Below are 14018 nucleotides of genomic sequence, written 5' to 3' on the forward strand. Positions count from 1 at the left end.
GACAAAAACAACACAGTCCTGCGTTGTGTTTCTGATTCTGATGATATCGCTCCTCGCTCCTCTCCATGTCTCCTCTCTCCTGTACGATGCCGTCTTGTGTTTTTATGGCTCAGACAGAAGGGAGGTTGGCTGGTGGAGATGAACAGGATGGAGGAGAAGTCGTGTGGCTGCAGGGGACGAAGGCGAAGACGTTCGCCAGACTGAAATGTCCCGCTCCCTCTCTCTCTCTCTCTCTCTCTCTCTCTCTCTCTTCCTATAAATGCGTTTCATCTCCTCCTCCGGGCGAAAGTCACTCAGGACTTAATGTGCGGTTATGGGAACACTGTGCGCCTCTGCAATGAGGTTTTCACTTTCTGTCCAACTCACACAGGCAAAAAAAAAAACAGAAGCTGTGATCAAGAAATGTAGTTTTTTTTGTCTGTATTTAAACTCAGGGTAATGCATAAAGACTCCCGTGAGGTTAAGGGTTAAGGTTAAGTTTCTAGTTGCCGTTTTAGGTGAAAATTTGGATCGATTCCACCTTTGCAGCGTAGCTAGAAAGAAACAATGAACAGTAGAGGAGCTGCAAACAGTTGTGGGCACGTTTCCCCCTCAATTATGTGTCTGAACAAGCTGTTGACCTGCTGTGCTGTTTCTGTGCTGTTCTCTTAGAGGTAATGATGATGAGTCAGGCTCATACTCACGCTGATAATTTTTGACAGACAGGACAAGCATGTTGGACTTTGTGAAATGGCAGGAAGGAACATTGCAGCCCTCTGCCATTGAGAAGTGTCAGGATCTCCAAAGCTTTTCGACAGTGAAACCCCGTCATGTTTCCAAACTGTCGGTCTGCCCATGCCGTTTCCTATGCTTTTCTTCTGAGGGAGTTAATGAAACACTTATAATGATGTGTGTTTTTTTTTTCTTGACAGGATGGAAAACTTCTCCCCAAGCCTGTTTACTCTGCGTCTGAACGGTCTTGCGCTGCTAAGCATTTACCGGTTTTGACAGTGTTTTTACGCACAGCCTCGGCGAGTGTCAAAAAAACCCGCGGGAACGCTCTCCTAACCTTTTGCAACTCTTCAAAACTTTCATCGCCGCGTTTTGGACAGCATCGTCGTTTTCATGAGTCTGGGAACCACGACGACTGCTTCCCTAACCTTCACGACTTTGCAAAAAACGCTCACCGCTGAAGCCAGTGATAGAAACATCCAAAAACACAGTTGTTTTCTCACAGATGCGTGCTGATGTGCTGCCTTTTTTTTTTCCAAGGCCGCCTATTATCCATTAGTCACCGCCGCAGCACTGAAGCCGCTGCCAAATCGTCTTCTGGCTTCACAAGCTTCTATTTCAGCAGTTTGGTTTGTTTTGCTTTGAACTTTGAAATATGAAGCTGGTTTGGAAAGAAGAAATCAGTAAGCTTTGTGCGGGGAGAAAAAAAAAACAAAAAAAAACGAAAAAGCAAAAGGTCAAACGCGATGAATGTTGTACTGCTGAGCTTTCCTGACAAGCTCAGTAAAACCTGGTGGAGGAGATTTTTGTGTTTTGCTGAGATTACATGCTAGGCTGCTTGTTATGTTTGCTGTCATCCGCCATCCATGGAACTCAATAAGGATTTTATGACTGTGCTTTTGTCTGAGAAATTGGATTATGTCTAGGCTTTTGCCCGTCTGAAAAAGTCTGTTTCCACCTGAGCAGTGACAGGCAGCAGAGATGCTTTGCTCTGATCACTGGCTGTTAAATGACTAGTAATGATGGATAGTTTTGTACTGCTGGTGGAAGTGACTTATTAGATTTGTCCGCATCATATCAACTGTTGGCAGTGGTGGAAAGTAACTAAGTACATTTACTCAAGTACTGTCCTTTAGTACAATTTTGAGGTACTTGTACTTTACTTGAGTATTTCCATTTTATGCTACTTTGTACTTATACTCCACTACATTTTAGAGGGAAATATTGTACTTTTTACTCCACTACATTTATTTCACAGCTATAGTTACTAGTTACTTTTCAGATCAATATTTTATATTTAAAACATTTGATCATCTTTATAAAATAACTATAAAATAGCATTGTTATAGATTAGACTACCCAAAAGTATAGCTAAATTGTTAAGATTAGCTTCACGTTGACAACTTTAAAATGCTGCTTACATGTACATGTATGTCAATAAATCAGTATTAATATTCCAATAATTTATGAAAAATATAACTCTAAATGGGGACAGTTTGCATAATGAGTACATTTACTTTGCTGCAAATACTTATGTACTTTTACTTAAGTAAGATTTTGAATGCAGGCCTTTTACTTGTAATGGAGTATCTTAACATTGGTTTATTGCTACTTTTACTTAAGGAAAAGATCTCAGTACTTCTTCCACCACTGACTGTTGGTAATGCAAAATATATAGGCTACTTAATATTGAAATCAGTCTATTTACAACATCATTTCATTCACTATCACTCTTTAAGAATGGGGAAACATTGCACCAACTACTTCTACATCTTTATTTCTCTCTCTCTCTCTACCATAGCAGTGTATTTTATATCTCTTGCTTCCTCCCTGTTCATTTTGCAGACATCTTTTCTGTCAGACCCTCATGATATATTCATCTTTTAAAGCTTTACCTTGACATTTTTCACTGCACTAGTCTGTAATTTGCCTTCACTCAGCACTTGCCACACTGTTCCTGAAAGGTTTTGGCATCGGCGCTTCTTAACCCGTCGGTCTATTAGCGTGAAGGGAAAGTCCTGAAGGGAAAATATAGCAACATTTCTCTCGTAATAGGACAAGTACCCAGTGAAGACAAATAACAGGCTAAAGTCAGGCTATTTAAATGATCAGACACATAATGTCTAAGGAGGCAGTAGGCTTTGGAGCAGCAGGATGGTGTAATGAGAAGGAAGACATTGAGTTTCTTTACAGGAATCAATCAAAATATCACATTATAATTCTCATTATTGATTCTGACTATGACCATGATCTATTTAACATGCCTGTCAGTGGTTTCATTGTACAGAATGAACCAGAATGAACCTTGTGAGGAGAGGCAGTAGTCGTCTTTTTGTTTCCAGATCAGGCAGATACACATTCCAGATACAACTCTGAACCTTTTTTTTTTTTCCTGACTGTGTCTCCATCTCCATCTAATGCACATGTATTTTTGCACATTGTCATTATCCTCTGCCTATGGTACCTTCGTCCTGTAGCTTTTGTACAAATGGACAGCTGGTAATAACCAATATGTACGGACTAACTGTCATCTGTAAAAGTGTTAATTTGAATACAAGGCACATTTGGACATCATGTGTTCTATTTATATACTAATGATATTTCAATCAGGAGAGACAAGTGAATGAAGTAAAGATAATTGTTTATTATAACAGATGATATAGTGAAAATTAAGACTTGACAAGAAAGTCTTTGGCGCTTAGACTCTACAGGGAGATTTTGTAATCGAGGGGCACCAGCCCTGAGCAGCAGCATGAACCTATTCTGTGAGTGCCTGTTGACATATGTGTGGTGTTATGTTTTGAAAATAATGATTTTTGAGTCTGTAATTTCTAAAACAAAAGGACCCATCTCCATTTAACTCAATGGATGCTGAAAACTTTGAAGCTCAATATCTCAGAACTATCCTGAAGGCAGATAGAACCTTATAAATCTAAGCTCACGAGATGTGAATGGCATGATGGTATGAGAAGTATACAGCCCAGAGAACTACAGCCCAAGCGTGTAAAAGAAGAGCTCCATTTGCATTACACTAATCATTTTTACACAATGTTTCCACTATTTCATACTGTATAAATATTTATATTTTTTTTATTTTGCAACATTGTTTTTACACATCCTTAGATATATATAAAGCACATATTTCATGTCATGTTCTCCTCTCCACCGCAGACGTACATCGGCTCCATCCTGGCGGCGGTGAACCCGTACCAGCCCATCCCCGCCCTGTACGACCGGCCGGCCGTGGAGCTGTACAGCCGCCACCACCTGGGAGAGATCGCCCCGCACATCTACGCCGTCGCCAACGAGTGCTACCGCTCGCTGTGGAAGAGGCTGCAGAACCAGTGTGTGCTCATCAGGTCGGTGACTCACAGTCTCTCTTTGGAAGTTGTAGAGAAGCGGGAAGCTTTGAACGGCTGGAATCAACTTCTCGTTCCGTTTTGCACTTGCTAGGCGGAGCTATGAAACCAAATCACATAGACACACCTCCTTTTCAAGCTCACAGAGGTCTGGAGAACTTCTGGTCAGAAAATGTTGGATAACGAGACCGTGAAGAAGCAGCCATTTGATTGGCTCAGAGTTTGAAAACACAAGACACGCCCCCAGAAACAGCGCCTCTGGTTTGTCCAGGTAGAAACAAATTGTAACTTTGTTAGTGCAGCAACGCTAACGATAAAAATGGATGAAAACTTAGACTTACAACTAATTTCAGCTTCAGCATTTAGCTTGAAGACTTTGCTCCGAAACCGGGATAATGGCGTGTTTCCCAACAGGCTACGGCAAAAGCAGGTGAGCAGTAGGCTAGTGCCAGGCTCCGCCCTCATGCAGTTTCATTGGTTTGAAACATGAGGACAACCAACAGCGGCTCCGCCCCCTTTTCTAACCAACTGTTCTGCTTGAATTTCTCCAGAAATGTCTCCAGTGTTGCTTTGCGAGATTAGGGAACACAAGGAAGCATGCAAATCCGATTGGCTACTGACGTCCAGTGACGGTGAAAAGTTCTCGTTGTTCTCTCTCGACTAGATCCTTGCTTGTGTTGTATTAAAATCTCATATGTACGTCACTTTGGATAAAAGCGTCTGCCAAATGGGAAATTGTAAAAGTTCAGCCGTGGCGACAAGCTTGTTGAGCGTCCAATCATGAGCTGAGTTTCCCTGGTCCTGCTCAGCTCTGTAGGAGAGGACTGGACTTCCGGTGACTTGTTGATGGTGTTACTCACAGTGTGAACGCATGGTTAGTGCCTTGCTTGATACTTAACGGACCGCTCTACAATAGACTGAGGGACTGGCATGCTTGTCAATCAGGAGTTACATCGAGCCTTTTAATTGGCTATTTGAATAAACCGTTGTGGACTTAACCTCTTTAATCGCTCCCCCCCTCAGTAAGCCAGATACTTTGATCGAGTTTCAAGATCCCTGGGCAGTATTGGCTGCAGCTCTGAGGATCTCAGCACTGCCACAACACACACACACACACACACACACAGGAACACTCTCTCTCTTCCTATCTCCATCCTCTGTCCGCTGGTTTCCTTCCTCACATCCTTCCTCTTTGATTTAAAGCTGGAGGACTTTCACATCCGCCGCCGCTCCATTGTGTTCTCAGACAGACGGGAGACGTTCTCTTCCCCCCCGACTTCAAAAACTCCCCAGTTATTTTTACCGTTTGGAAATGATAATATTTTGTCCGGATTTAGCAGAAAGCGGATACCAAAGATGTCCTTCTGTGTGTCCCTCTCTCTCTCTCTGTGGGAAATGCTGTGTCGGTGATAGACTGAGGCTCCGGTCACAGTCGGACATGTGAACTGAATACGTGGCGAGTAGAGTCGAGACTGGAGGGTCGCTGGTTTGAATCCTTGGAGCGGTCGGGAAAGTCTGGGGTTTGGGAAAGTGAATGAGTACCACTCTCCTCTTAATCAATAACTGAGATAACATGAAATTTTATTAATCCAACAACACTGGGTTGTTGGAGCAGCAAAATAGTAACATGATACAGCAAAGAAAAATAGATAAGATAAGATGAGATAAGATAAGATATTACTTTATTGATTGATTGAAATTCAGGTGCCACAGCAGCAATTGCCAGACAAGGAAGTCAAGCATAATTCAAGTACAGGAAAGTAATAGAAGAAATAGCTACTAAGATAAAAGATTTAAAAAAAAAAAAAGGTAATGTACATAATATACTACATGTACTATATTTACAACAATAGTGAATACAAGTTAGAATATAGCAATTGAAGGTTATTAAATATAACACAAGCAACAGTTGCAACACTAGGATGTGCTATGGCATTACCACAAGTTTTAAAATGTGAAGCTGCACTAGGCAAGATGTTTCTGTCAAAATTCAGCCATCTTATCAGCTTAAAGCACAAAGTCAGGCCGCAACAGAGAAGAAGAACATCCCATTGTCACTAACTGAGATGCTGTAGTTTCATTCATTCGCCCAAATTAAATTCTGGTGTCAGTTTGGTCACTGGCAGGAAATCTTCTTCACTTTTGAAGTGACGAATCGAAACTGAAGAGTGAAATCCAAACTGTCTCCGTCCAGAGAAAGCTGGACTCACCAGCGTTAGATCTTTTCCTCTCTCGCCCCTTTACGTTTCCTTTGTTTCCTTTCCTTTGGTATGACGCATCACAGACCGGTTTACTGACGTCACCACACAGGATTTCTTGGTATTGAAGTTCAAATTTTCCAAATAGTTATTTGGAGCTGCCAATGTGTGAAGATGGAAAGTGCAACTTTCTGTGAAAATGTAAACCGAGCTCACTCAAAGATCCAAAGCAGAAGGAGAAAAAAGAGATTCCCAACTGGAGAGCTGTAGGGGTGGGGTGTGTACGTGTGCGTGTGTGTGTGTGCGTGTGTGTGTGCGTGTGCGTGTGTGTGCGTGTGTGTGTGTGTGTGTGTGTGTGTGTGTGTTGGGATATTAAAGGCAGTCACAGGTGTCACATATTAAAGCTCAGTGTGTCAGGCGGGCGAGTCACAACACGCTGGGTCAGATACGAGCGCTGCAGTCATCCCACAATTAGCATTAGCATTAGTTTACAGCCCTGCTTGATGGCCACTTAAGGAAACCATCGGCATTGTGGGTAATGAGAGACACATGTCCGTGTCCTTAAAGTGAGCCTGGGTATGTTGGGCTTGTGAAGAAAGACAAAAATAGGCAATGAGTTAGCTTGTTACTAACTTTTTTAGTTTTTGAAAAATCTATCTATCTATCTATCTATCTATCTATCTATCTATCTATCTATCTATTTATCTATCTATCTATCTGTTTATTGTCCTTCATGGCTTTCTTTTTCGACAATATGCAACTTTTCACCTTGAGGCAGGAAGTATATTGTTAGCCCCGCCCTCCTCTCCCTCAAGTTCCTGCCCCCAACACCTGTCAGTCATCTTGATGATGTCATCAGGTAACCGGCAGCATAAAAAATGGTTTATGCCTCAAAACGCCCCGACATCACTGAAAAGACAGGGGGATTTAGGCCTGAACACACAGACTGATAATGTAGAATACTGTAGATCCTATTTATTGTTATTTTAATGTGAAAAAAAGTTGCTTATCGCAGCTTTAAGCACCTCAGTGTGTCTCCAATCACAACTCAGCAGTGGGTCTGAATCTGCGCTGCCTTCATCCTAGAATATAGAAACTCTTTTGTCCGACAGGATGTTGGACTGTGGGAAGAATATGTGCCAAACACAAACATCACATCGTCACTGTGAAACGCCATGAGCCACACAATGGCACCATTCTGTTCACGGTGGCACATTGTTATTGTCAGATGAAAACCAGGCATCTGTCTCTGCCTTTTTTTCCCTGCTGAATCCTATTACTTTTGCTGCTGCAACGACCTAATTTCCCCAAGGGGATCGATAGTTTTTTGTTTTGTTTTTTTCTGCAGTGAAACTGAACTGAAAAAGTTTTGAAGAAGAAAATAATGTCTAATTTTCTCATTGATTTCCATGTATTTTTTGAGAATATACAACAGAGCTTTAGAAGGTTTCAAGGGCCTAAATGCCATGAAAACGCACTAAACACATTAATGAAAGCTGTTCAAGTAAGAAAAATAAAAAAAAACACCAAACAGCAGTTGCATGGTTTTTCCATGACAGCAGCAACACATTAGGCCAGGCCAGAGGGGACAAACCACCACATTTAAAAACCCCAAAAACCAGGCCACAGTAATGACATTTTATTGTTATTTCGGCTAAAATGCAACCCGATGGTTTACTGTCTGGTCAAATATACTAAATGACACACTAAGCTGCCCAAGCCACATGCTGAGGTTTCATTGTCCTTCACTAAATCTCATATTGAGGTTGGACATTTCATCTTTTGACCCTGATTTTTACGCTGGAGCTACAGGTGTGCCAACGTCTGAGTCGGGCGTTTATCATTGTTTAGCTCCCTCTGCTCTGCTCTGCTCTGTGTGGGCTGGGTGGATGAAGCTGTGAATAATTGCAGGGTGGGAACAGTGACACTCACAGGTATTTACTGCCAAGTGTTTCTCCTGAGGGCTGCAGCCGGGCTGTGTGGGCCGCCTGCTGAGCGAACGTCAGCACAGAGTGTGTTTACTGCTTGGTGATTGTCCTTGGTTATTGGAAGGAGCCCTGAAATGAGTTAAGACCAATGAGGTAGTGGTAGATTATGACCTCCAGCCAGGGATCAAAACAAAACGTTTTTTAGAAAAGCATCAATTTATGTTTTATTTTTCCCTCCAAAGACCCTATCCTCTAAATGTCTATAGTGTGTAAATGTGCTCAAACAGCACATTGGAGTTTATCTTCTACAAACATTTCTCAGAAGCAAAAGTAATCTCACTGAGTTAAACCTCAGTGGGCGGAGCCAAAGAACCACAGTATCTCTAGCTAAGTAACGTCAGACCAGCACTCTTAGCCTAGCGCTCTGCTACTAACTGGAAAAAATGCAACTTAGCCATACTATGTAGCTTAGCTAGTTAGCCTAGCTGACCTAGCTTCCAAGTCCAAACTAGCCATACTAGCCTTTAGCTATCTATCTATAGCTATTTCCAAGATCATGAATGCCATAGTCATGAATGAATGATGAAAGAAGTCATTGCTATTCATATTTTTTAGTTATATTTCGACCAGAGTCCCTTCTTTACTATTCAAGTTTACCAGTTAGCTAACTTGCGCTCTGAAAAACTGTGGTTCTTTGGCTCCGCCCACTGAGTTTTAACTCAATCAGATTATTTCTGCCTCCAGCTCTGCCTCAGAGAAATGTTTCTAGAACTAAAACTCCAATCTGCATTCAAACACGTGTTGAAATATGACACACCCCTGTCAGAGCCTTAAGCCCCACCCCTCCGCTGTTTGCTGATAAATGTCCTGTGACAGCCGAGGTGACAGCGGTTCAGTAGATGGATGGTGAGTCATCCTCTGCAGCACCTCAGGTGAATTCACACCTGTCATTGAGTCTGTCAGGTGTGACACGCCTCACCTGTGTGAGTATAATTGATGTCAGCCAAGGGGAGGATTCTCACAGAAACTCTCCCTCCATCACACTGCTGTAATGGTTATGAACAGCCAGGTGTACAGATCTTTAATTAACGCATTAGTACATATTACAGGGAGTGGTAGTTTAAGTAGGAATTTGTTTCTTGGGATGTCGCTCAGAGACACACAGTGCTTGTCTGTATCTCAGCCATTTGCAGTGCCTGAAAAGAAGGTTCACTTTTTAAACATAAATTATTTAAAGGGGCAATTCATGAATTTATCTTTATCGACCAGTGGAAATTGCAACAACAATTGATAGATCTTATCTCCTCTTACACAAGTCTCTGGCCCCTTCAGCTATGGTGGCCTGTAATTGCCATAAATAATAAAGTCACATTTTCACAACAGAGAGAAGTAAGCTAGCTAATTTTAAGATAGTTTACCTTACTTGCGTTACATTCACACAATCTTGGACCGACCCAGTACACCCACAGTCTCCTAATGTTGGCTGCTGTGCCTTGCTCAAGGGCAGCCTGTCGGAGGTTGTCGAGGGAGAGGAGAGCGTCACCTTTCCACTTCAGCTTCCCCCACCCAGATTTTCCCAGCCGGTAGCAGGAGGAAAAGCTCCCGGTCATGATCCCACTTCTCTAACCTGTACCTCATGGCTTTGCTCGTAAAAAGAAATATTTATTGTGGAGAGATGAAAGAAAATAGCAAGGTGTTCCTTGATTTAAGTGGCAGATATGTGACCGATGTATTTAAAGGTGTAATCCGCCTCACTGTGGTGTTTCTGCACTGCACTTCCCACAGATCACCTGTCAATCAAACAGTGTGGGCGGAGCTTGGATTTTCTGTTGATGCAGTTTGAGTTTCTCTTTTCTTTGTCTGTTCAGCCATGGTGGCTATCGCTGCTCACTATACCCAGTTCTTCTTCTTCTGTTGATTCCAAACAAACCAGAAACTGGATGTAGGTTGAATCGCTATTGTGTTAGAACAATCAGAACAGACATTTATATGAAAATTTCAGCGTTTGCAGTTGATGTTTGTATCATTGTCATCAGCAGCTGATTCTTGCACCTTGTGGCACATTAATGTCATCTAATAACTCTTCAGATCAAAGGACTGACTGACTAAACACAATCTGGGCCTTTAGCCTCTCTGCCAGTTGAAGAACAACTGAGTCAAAGTCCTGCCCAGCTGCCCCAGTACGTGGTCTGGTTTACAAAGAACTCCCCTCCCACACACACACACACACACACACACACCTCCCCTGTTGGTCCCCCTCGAACACCAAAGCCGTCTCAGAGCGAACCCTCGTAAAACATGTAACGTGCCACCTTCTCCTCCTTCACCCCCATACTGAGAAAGGATCACTTCATGGTGCATGTGTGTGTGTGTGTGTGTGTGTGTGTATACATTTGTGTGTGGAGAGCTATAAATTGCAAGTTGGCACTTTCAGGCGGGGCAGGAAGCTTTCTCGTCGGATTTAGGGATTGTGGGTAATCAGATCCAGGCAGAAAGAGGCGAATGAAACGGGAGCTGGTCTGGAAGAGGAGGAGGAGGAGGAGGAGGAAGAGGAGGAGGAGGAGGCGGCACTATAGCCAGTGTAGCTCTAATACAAGGCATCTGCTCATTAACGGTCATGAATGCCACTTTGCATTTTCACTGATGCGGATACCTGCCTGCTTCAAGCCACATGATTTTAATGGAAACCCCTGTTGAGTTTTTGCTGCAGATTTCAGCAAGAACTCACTGTGGACTACTGGAAAACCTCCAGACCTGCAGAGAGCGCAGCAAACACAACCGTGGGAGGCTTTTCTCCGTATAATAAAGCAATAAACAGGAGATTCAGACATTTATTTTACATTTCCCAGTTAATTTATCGCCTGATCCCACATCTGAGCGGACCAGTTGCTTTATACCTCAATCTGCCGAAGGATTTAGCAGTATATATGTCCATAAAACCTCAGTTTGCTGATGCAGCCTTGTTTGAAAAGTGTGGTTTATAAAATGTGTAGTTTCAGCTAAGCGATCTGATTGGTGAAAGGTGATTTCCAACTGTGCTGGTAATTCCCATTCTGGCAGCAAGTTGATCATGTTTCTTGCTGTTCCCAGGTTTGATTCTAAAATATGTCCATTACTCTGAAGAAAAGCCTTTCAGACACTGTGTCTCGAGTGTTACTGACAGACTGAAGAATGCACACACATTTCGGAAATGTGTATTTTAACAAGTCGGTTTAATCCAGTGTTCAGTCTTAAAAACTTTTTCCAACTGCCAATGTGGGGAAATATTTTCACTCAACTTTCATCAACTTTTCAAGACGGATCAAGCTTCATTATCTTGTTAAAAGTGAGCGATCTGCCTTATGCCTTATTTCAAGATACTGACACTTTTTTCTAGAAAACATCTGAAACGAATGAAACTGTATTGGAAACAAGAATCTCACCCCTTTGACTGAATTTTCACTTAGTTAAGAAAAAGCTTTTAAGACTGAATATGAGATGAAGAGACGTGTTTACATGATCATGTTCTGCAGTGTGAAGCTGTTTTGACTGGCTGCTGTTGCGGTTTGTGGAAAACAACTCGCTTTTGATTGAATTACAAAGCCTCTCAGCTCAGGGTGTTATCCTGCACCCCCCCCACGCCCCCCCTCGACCCCCCCCGGTGTGTCCCTGACCTCTTGACCCCAGAGGCTGTTGTAAGGTCAAACTCAAGACTCCCCAACCATGTTAATTACTCAGGCATCTGGGGTCACAGAAGCCCTCAGGCACAAAACATACCTGGGAGGTTTTCTCTTGGGATTCGTTAGGATTTATCTGTGTTGTCTGTATTGTGTGCCAGATAAAACATTTGACTGAACTGTGACCAAAGGAAGAAATAGATCACAGCAGAGGAAGAGAGCAGGATGGGAGGGAATCATTTTTTACCATCTTGGTTTTTTTTTTTAAAAAAAGGTGCAACATGATAGTAGCAGTTACTTGTGAAGCTGACCTTGTCGGTTTGGGACCGCCATCAGTATTTGTTTTTGTGGATCTCATTGCCTTGCATAAATTAGAGTTGATCTGTTTTGCATTACATTCATAACTGAGGCAGCAGTAGAGCAGAAGCCACACCGAGGACATGTCTTTTTTACCAGAAAGCAGAATAGTTTATTTTCTTGTCTATTCCTAAATAAATTAAATGCAGGCATGTGGTGCGGTTCATATTGATTTCTCGTGTTTTGTTGCACTGAAGAAACACATTATAATCAAGAATTCAATGTTTTTCTAGGTTACGCATTACATTTTGAGTGTGAATATGAGACTAGACTAGACTAAAGATTTAATATTTTTTGCAGTGTACCTCAGCCTCTGCAGGGAAGCCTGGTGGATACAGTATGTATGTTCAGTAGTGAACTCCAGTCCATCTTAATCATTTAATCTCATATTTAGTCTTTAAATTTTACATTTCTTAAAACAATCAGACAGAAAAACTGGCAGTATTGTGAGATAATTCCACTTGTTTCCAATGCAAGAATTCTCAGTTCTCAAGAAGACTCAATACCTGGTCAGATCAGATCAGATCCTGGTAACCTCCCTCTCCTCTCCTCTCCTCTCCTCCCTCTCCTCCTCTCCTCTCCTCTCCTCTCCTCTCCTCTCCTCCTCTCCTCTCCTCTCCTCTCCTCTCCTCTCCTCTCCTCTCCTCTCCTCTCCTCTCCTCTCCTCTCCCCTCCCCTCCTCTCCTCCTCTCCTACCCTCCCTCCTCCTCTCCTCCTCTCCCCTCCTCTCCTCTCTCCTCTCACTTCTCGTCTCATTTCTCCTCCCTGGTCTGCGGATCTTTGACTCTGTGACGGACTCTGCAGCTTTCACAAAAGGCCTGGGCGAGGGCCAGAGACGTGAAGGCAGTTTGGCTGACACACTCCCTCCTTCCTGCCTGAGGGGGGTTTACCTTGGGTGGCAGCACCCTGTGGAGAGCCAGGGATTAGCACAAAGGCAGGGTGCTGTTTAGCTCTCTCTGTGTGTGTGTGTGTGTGTGTGTGTGTGTGTCCTAGTTCGGGCAGGCTGGCATGCTTCCAGGTGCCTTTTAAATGAGTTACATTTAACAGGCCCTTTAAGATCTGGCCTCCACTATAGTCTAAGCTATTTAAATGAGTTACACTCTCCAAGCCCTTTAAAGTAAGATCCAATCCCTTTAAGAAAGTCTGAGCGGCCACTGGAAGGAGCCGGTGGTGAGATTTGACTGTTTGAATTTGCAGCTTTTCTTCAGACATTTGTGCAACAACTTTTCTTAGTTACAAAGTGAACAAACAAACATATTAATGAACCGTTAGCAATGATAAAAGGAAGACTTACACTGCTGCCTGCTGAACAGAACAGAAAATACCAGACTCTTTAGTGGTATTATTATGCATGGAAGTTAAAAATCAAATTGAAGCCAGAAGGAACACTGACACCGCTGGCTCATTAAGACCCGCCAGCTTTTTACCCTCAATAACTCCTTACCGCACTCATTTTGAGACATTAGTATACAGCAGCCTGAGATTAGAGACATAACTAATAACAATAATAACAGTAATGGCTATGTTTGCAACACTTTTCTTAAAGTTAGAAAGTGTTATGAACAAAACACACATATTATTTATCAGCTGTGATAAAGAGAAGACTCACTGCTGGCTCGTTTAAGGCCTGCTGAACAAAACAGAAATATAAGTACAGCTACAACAGAAGAACAAGACTATGGGACAGTAATTTTAGGCTTGAAAGCCCACAATCAAATTGAAGCCAGAAGGACCACTGACACTGTTTTCTCATCCATGCCCACTGAGCAAGACTCCAAATTAAAGGAGCTACATGTAGTATTTATTTAT

The 14018-nt window shown here is 42.6% G+C and overlaps 1 protein-coding gene across 1 annotated transcript in view; it reads left to right on the forward strand.

Annotated features, from left to right (window-relative positions):
* Positions 1-3882: 3882 nt before the first annotated feature.
* LOC139645471 (unconventional myosin-X-like) overlaps positions 3883-14018 on the forward strand; it is a gene marked incomplete at both ends in the record, with an annotated part of 73524 nt that continues 63388 nt past the window's right edge. Inside the window, one exon of the mRNA XM_071521191.1 lies at positions 3883-4070. Within this exon, the coding sequence (XP_071377292.1) occupies positions 3883-4070 (188 nt within the window). The remainder of the gene's footprint in view (positions 4071-14018) is intronic.

This window comes from Centroberyx affinis, unplaced genomic scaffold, assembly GCF_046629955.1.
Source record: "Centroberyx affinis isolate AG114_WGS23_722 - 3 ecotype Tasmania unplaced genomic scaffold, CSIRO-AGI_Caff_v1 ptg000867l_1, whole genome shotgun sequence".
NCBI classification, from domain to species: Eukaryota; Metazoa; Chordata; class Actinopteri; order Beryciformes; family Berycidae; genus Centroberyx; species Centroberyx affinis.